The sequence below is a fragment of the Gymnoscopelus microlampas genome (assembly GCF_963454915.1).
Source record: "Gymnoscopelus microlampas genome assembly, chromosome: 11".
In the NCBI taxonomy this organism is placed as follows: domain Eukaryota; kingdom Metazoa; phylum Chordata; class Actinopteri; order Myctophiformes; family Myctophidae; genus Gymnoscopelus; species Gymnoscopelus microlampas.
This window is the reverse complement of record NC_139948.1, coordinates 35,877,134-35,883,817: the sequence shown is the minus strand read 5'-3', so window position 1 is coordinate 35,883,817 and position 6,684 is coordinate 35,877,134. Positions and strand designations below refer to the sequence as shown.

Sequence of the window (6,684 nt, the reverse complement as noted above, 5' to 3'; positions counted from 1 at the left end):
GAACTCTATAAATAACACTTCATGTATAAGGGATTAGTGTATGTAAGCTATGACTTCTATCTGTTCATAAAGCTACTCCTTCAATTTGTTCATATGTAAGATATTTGTGAACAGAGGGGATCTGCAACCTCTTTAGCGGAAGCCACTAGTCGGAGTGGTGAGATGTCGGAATGGAAGGAGCACCCCAAGACTATCATAGATGTATTTTTTATCAATTTTGACATTTATCTCTATCATTCATCATATTCATATATACCGTATACGAAAGTAAAAGTCAGACTTGATCAAACACATATGATAGTCTTGATCCAAGGGAGGCTTAGCTGCATGGTCATTCATTGTTGTGTCATATTTTTATGCTGAAATGAAACTAGTGTCTGTGTGTAACCCTAAACTACGGAGGAGGATGTGTGCCATTGTATGTTCTGTTGTTGTCACTATCCAAACCGGTCAGGTGAGAACTGTGCATGTACAGGCACGCACGCACGCACACACACACACACACACACACACACACACACACACACACACACACACACACACACACACACACACACACTAGTAGTGTAGTCGTAGGTTGTCGAATTTATAATTCGTAGTGCTACTAAAGTTTATTAGCACTTGTCAATAGAAAAATTCCATTGACCAAATCTGTAGGGGGCGCAGTGGAGTACCTATTTTTTCCCCATCTGTTGGAATATTTTCTTTTCTGGCCAAAAAGTGTATTTTAGACATTGTGGGGGGCCCCGAGTGTTCCCACTAAGGAAAGCAGGCTTTCAACAAAACACTTTGTTTTTGTGTGTAGCGAAAGCGTATTTTTTACTAAAGACGAGAGGCTGCGCTACGGGGTGTCCGGGCAACGGTGCAAGTACCATAGCGTTATAGAGAACTGGGGCCAGTTGCACCACCTCACACTAAGTCCAAACTTAGCCTAGTTATAGCTTAAAATGTTAAGCTATAACTAGGCCAAGTTTGAACTTAGTGTGAGCTGGTGGTGCAACTGGCCCCTGAACTCCTTCTAACGCTATGGACCAGAGCTAGGTGCAGTGCAGCTCCCAGCCACTAGGGGGACACGGGGATCACAGTCCCAGGAAAAGGAAGCTGTCTCTCCTAACCAGTGTTGCCATGTCCGCTTATTATAAGCGACTTTGGGCTTTCTTACCCTGTAAAGTCACTTGTAAACATTGCTAGTTGCGGATTGCGTTTTTTTTTTGGGGGGGGGCTTGTTTCTAAAGACTTTAGAAACAATAGGCTTCCCCTTTCCCCAAGGGCGAAAGGCTCGCTTCTTTTGGGTTTGTTTCCATAGTTGCTTCTTTCTGTCGCAAAACCTGGCAACACGGTCTACCACACAGTTCCAGGCTGGACAGCCAGTGCACCACAACCACAGGAGGAGTTTATACTTTTGAAATTTTGGGAGTTCGAAGAGAAGACGTCCCTTTACATGGAGACACAACAAAATGACATCTACAGCGAGCGAAAGGAGAGCGTTTGCGCACAAAATTAACCGGTGAGACACATACATTTGTGTATAGAAGTTATATACATGTTTTAAGGCGCCGATAGTTTTTTGCGTTGCGTGACGCGCTGGGCAGACGGAACCGGTAGCCTGTGCTAGGATTTAGGGGCTTTTCCTCCTTATTATTATAAACCCTGGGACCTCTAGGATAATAGATTGGCTTACGATGGAAACAAAATAATAGTAATGGTTAAATTGCTATTAAAATGCCCGTCATCACTGAATATCTTATTGTTTAAGTCCCAACTATTGGTAGCGTCCATTGTGAAAGCATGAGGCTAATTCCCAATGTGTCAAGCTGATGGCTCCTGGTCTAATCTAATCTGGTGTCCAGTCCTAAACACCATAATAAGTGGCAATGGTTCCAACATTCTTGCACCGATTAGATCACACGGAACAATAAGATGCTGTATGCACGCCCTGTTGTTGTGTGATGGGCCTTGAAAACGTCTGACCAGCATGGTGGTGATGATGATGTCTCTATAGGGGTAGCCTTGGATCAAGACTGTCAGATGTATTTGATCGATTAGATAATGATACATCTATGATAGTCTTGATCCAAGGCTAATATACAGGCCACTGCAACTATACTGATAGATCTAAGCCTGTAAAGCAGGTTATTCCACTCTGATCAGATTTCAGGGGGCATCACTGAGCTTCCTATAGTACAGGGGTCTTCAACGTTTTTTCAGGCCAAGGACCCCTTAGCTGAGAGAGAGATGAAGCAGGGACCCCACCCACAGACCCACTACATATTGTATAACATTGTGTTGCAACTTTTTCATAGATTTCATATACTAGTTTGACAACACTATCATTGTGTTGTGTTGGATTGATGTTGAATCGTAAGTTACGTATGTAACTATGGTTCTATGAATCCTGGATGACTGCCAGAGGCAGTGCTTAACACTGGATATATCCGTCTCACGCACGTGCAGTCGAGTAATTAATATCAACAAAGTCACAGCTGTGACATAATGACGGTGGGCGTGGAACGCAGTAGCCAGCGTACATAAGCCCACAGCCGTCATTAATGACTTCCCTGCGGAATCTTCTCGCGAGATTCCGAGTGACAGGGAACTCTGGCAGTCATCCAGGATTCATAGAACCATAGTTACATACGTAACTTACGTTCTATTTCATCCTTCCTGACTGCCAGAGGCAGTGCTTAACACTGGATGACTAATATCAACAAAGTCACGAGGAATCTTACCTTGCCGGGAACGGCCTAGGGGACCCCCAGAACAGCGGTTGCCACCGCATTGGTTGCAGCCACATTGACCCTATAGAACCGGGCAAAGGTGCATGGTGCAGCCCACGTGGCTGCTGCACAAATTTCGCTCAGAGGAACTCCCCGTAGGGCCGCCCAGGAAGTGGAAACGCTCCTGGTGGAGTGGCCTCTGATATTATGAGGCGGTGGTAGGCCTCTTGATCTATATGCCTCCTCTATTGCCATGACAACCCATTTGGAAAGCCTCTGTTTGGACAGGGCATGCCCCTTTCTGTGCCCACCATAACAGACGAATAGGCTGTCCGAGCGACGGAACCCAGCAGTCACCTGTATGTAATGCCTCAAGGCCCTCACCGGGCAGAGCTGCCTTGCCAAAGCAGCCTCACCCTGCAGGCCTGAGGGGTCATAAGCCGCCAGTTGTATGACCTGGTTAGTATGGTCTGAAGCCAAGTTCTTGGGCAAAAACGAGGGGTTAGGCCAAAGCGCCACCCCCGTGCCATCAGAGTTCCAGCGTATGCACGCGTCACTCGTCGATAGGGCATGCAGTTCACTCACCCGCTTTGCCGATGCCATTGCAAGAAGAAAGGCCAATTTGGCTGAAGCCCACTTCAGTCCTGATCGTTCTAGGGGCTCGAAGGGGGGGAGACGAAGAGCCTCCAGGACCAGGGTTAAGTCCCATGAGGGGTGTTTCACGGCCCGCGGGGGGTTCCGCCGCTGGGCCCCACGAAGGAACCGGGTCACCAGAGTGTGGGACCCCACAGTCTGGTTGTCCACCCTGCAGTGACTGGCCGAGATCGCGGCCACATAGACCTTCAGTGTCGACACTGATAGTCTCTTTTCCAATAGAGATTGCAAAAAACGCAATATCATCGGCACCGAGCAAGACTCAGGGACCTCTCGGTTCACCCCACACCATTCCGAGAATATTTTCCACCTGTTTGCATAGATTGCCCTGGTGGAGGGTGCTCTTGCGTCCAACACGGTCTGGATCACAGCCTGGTCGCACAGACTCAGGAGCGGGTCCGGCCCCTCAGGGGCCACACGCACAGTTGTAGGCGTTCCGGGCACGGATGCCAAATGCGGCCATCCAATTGGGACAGGAGATCCTCCCTGTTGGGGAGGTGCCATGGAGAGCTGCAACAAAGATTGTGCAGCGCCGAGAACCACGTCCTCCCCGGCCATGCCGGAGCAACTAGCAGGACTCTGTGGTTGTCTTGCTGGACCCTGTGTAGCGTCAATGCTATCAGCGGAAAAGGTGGGAAAGCATACAGGAGGTGATCTGGCCATGGGTGCGCCAGAGCATCCTGTCCTAACGGACTCGATGTCTCCGTCAGGGAGAACCAAAGAGGGCAGTGTGTTGTGGACTCTGAGGCAAACAGGTCCACCTCCGCAGCGCCGTATCTGTGCCAAATCTCCTCCACTACCTCCGGGTGGAGTCTCCACTCCCCCGAAGGAGGTTTCTGTCGTGACAGAAAATCCGCCACCACATTCTGTGGCCCTGGCAGATACATAGCCCTCAGGCTGGGAAAATGAGGGAAAGCCCACGTAAGGAGTCGCCGTGCCACTTGTAACGACAGGGTCGACCTGGTGCCCCCCTGCCGGTTCACGTTGTAGACAGCTGACCTGCTGTCGGACCGCACAAGCACATGCCGGCCCTCCAACTGCGGTACGAAGTGTTGTAGCGCTAAGAATATAGCACGAAGCTCGAGCACATTTATGTGCTCCGTCATCTCTTGCCTCGTCCAGAGCCCCCTCACAGCCCTGTGTTGCCATACTGCCCCCCACCCGGAGGGAGAGGCATCCGTCACCACCACCTCGCGACGCGAGGGGATCGAACCCAAGGAGACACCTCTGGACAGATATGCCCTGTCTCTCCAGGGCTGTAGTGTGAGGAGGCAGCTGCCGGATACCCTGACTCTCCTGGACCCGTGGAACTTTGGGTCTAGATGTAGGCCATTGACCCAGATCTGGAATGGCCGCAAGCGTAGGAGGCCCAGTGGCACTACCGCAGTCACTGACGTCAGCATCCCTAACAGCCTGAGAAAAAGGCTGAATCTCAACTTCTTGTTCCCCCGAAACCAGAGAAGAAGCTGCAGGATGGCTTCCACCCGTTGAGGAGTGGGAGAGGCCAGCATTCGGCAGGAGTCCAGGGCCAAGCCGATAAATACAACCCTCTGGCTGGGAACAAGGCAGCTTTTTTTGTGGTTGACTGTGAGACCTAGTCGTGTCACATGACGTATTAGGGCCGCCGTATCCCGCCCCACCTGTTCCCTGGTTGGAGCACAGACCAACCAGTCGTCCAGGTATGGGAGGATTTGCATGCCCCGGCCCTGCATTGGGGCCAACGCAGCCCGCATGCATCTCGTAAATACCCGAGGGGCCAGGGAAATCCCGAACGGGAGCACCCTGAATTGGTAGGCCCTGCCTTCGAACGCGAAGCGCAGGTACTGCCTGTGATGCGGGGCTATAGGGACGTGAAAGTATGCGTCTTTTAAATCGATTGAAGTGAACCAACTGTGCACTTTGACCGTTTGGAGCACATCCGCTGTCTTCAACATGTGGAAGGGCAACACCTTCAGGTAGGCGTTGAGCCCCCGTAAGTCCAGTATAGGGCGAAAACCTCCGTCTTTTTTTGTAACCAAAAAATACATTGAGTAAAACCCACCTTGCCGTGTATGTAGATCTAGTTCCTCGATGGCATTCTTCTCCAGGAGGGTGGCCACCTCCTGTCTGAGTGCCTCGGATTTGGTGGGATCGTTGACGATGGTCATCCTGATCCCGCTGTAAGTGGGGGGCCGGCGGCGGAACTGGATACTGTACCCTTGGGAGAGCGTGGCCACCACCCAAGGGTCTGAAGCGCAGCTTTCCCAGTAGCTGAGCTGCTGCTGGGAGAAGCGTCCCACCGCCGGCCCCATGCGTTCATTGCCTACCCCTCTGGCCCCTTGAGGGGCGAAACCCAGACCCTCGAGCCCTCTGCGTTTGAGGTGCCGGACGTGGAGGGCCTGGGCGAGTAGGGGCGCGGCGACGCTGGTCGGGCTGCTCGAAGGTCGAGGACCTCGGGTAGCTGTCCTGCCGCGGCTGTGGCCGGGGGCGACCGGTGCCATAACCTGGCGCAGGGCGTTGCCTCACTGCAGGGGAAGGCCCCTGAAGGCTGGCATACTGCTGCCGTGTCTGGTTGGCCTGGAGGCTACGCTCCAAGGCCTGCTGTCCTGCAGGGCCAAACAGCTGCCCCGGGACCACGGGGAGTGCACGGAGTACCCTCCGGCATGGCTCCGACAGTGGGGACTGAGCCAGCCACACCTGTCGGCGCGTCAGAGTCAGCGTTGACAGTAGTCTGCCAAGCTCCGTTGTCATGTAGGCGAACGCTTCCAGAGAAGCGTCGCTCAGGCTCTGGACGGAAGCGTCCATGCCTGGGTTAGTGTCTGCGGCAGACGTAGCCTCCGCGCCTGAGGGAGCCGCCGTGCCCAGGGGCTGCAGAGACTGGGACAAGGCCAGCAAGATATGTGACAGAGAGTTGCCTATGCGGCCGACACGGGCCGCTGCGTCGTAGCTCTTGACCAGCAGGTCATCTGTGATGCGGCACTGGGGCCTGGGGCAACGGGAAACCGGCCGCAGGACCTCATCGGGTGAGCATATCAGGGAGGCGATGGATGGCTCCACTGATGGCATGCTGCCCAACCCGTACCTGTCCGCATCCCGCATAGACGCCAAGGCCCTAGCGTCGGAGACCCGATGGGTCTGGGACTTGGGGTCTTCCCAGCACCTGTGGAGCTCCTGAATGTACTGCTCTGCGGGAGGTACAGTGAAGGCAGCCTGAGGTGGAGCGCGTCTAAAGAAAACGTTTGCAGGCCTTGCTGCTGCCGGGGCCTCGTCCTGGCCCAGGCGTGCCAGCGCCATCCGGATCACAGGCTTGATTGAAGCCGAGGCAGGCCCCGAG

At 53.1% G+C, this 6,684-nt stretch overlaps 1 protein-coding gene across 5 annotated transcripts in view; it reads left to right on the top strand.

Moving 5' to 3' along the window:
• The first annotated feature begins 1,364 nt into the window (after positions 1-1,364).
• The window catches only part of dock6 (dedicator of cytokinesis 6), a 53,020-nt gene continuing 47,700 nt past the window's right edge, over positions 1,365-6,684 (top strand). For all 5 annotated transcript variants that reach the window (XM_084072231.1, XM_084072229.1, XM_084072232.1 and 2 more), the window contains exon 1: positions 1,365-1,507. In XM_084072231.1, coding sequence (XP_083928357.1) covers positions 1,458-1,507 — 50 coding nt within the window. In that variant the 5' untranslated portion in view covers positions 1,365-1,457. The remainder of the gene's footprint in view (positions 1,508-6,684) is intronic.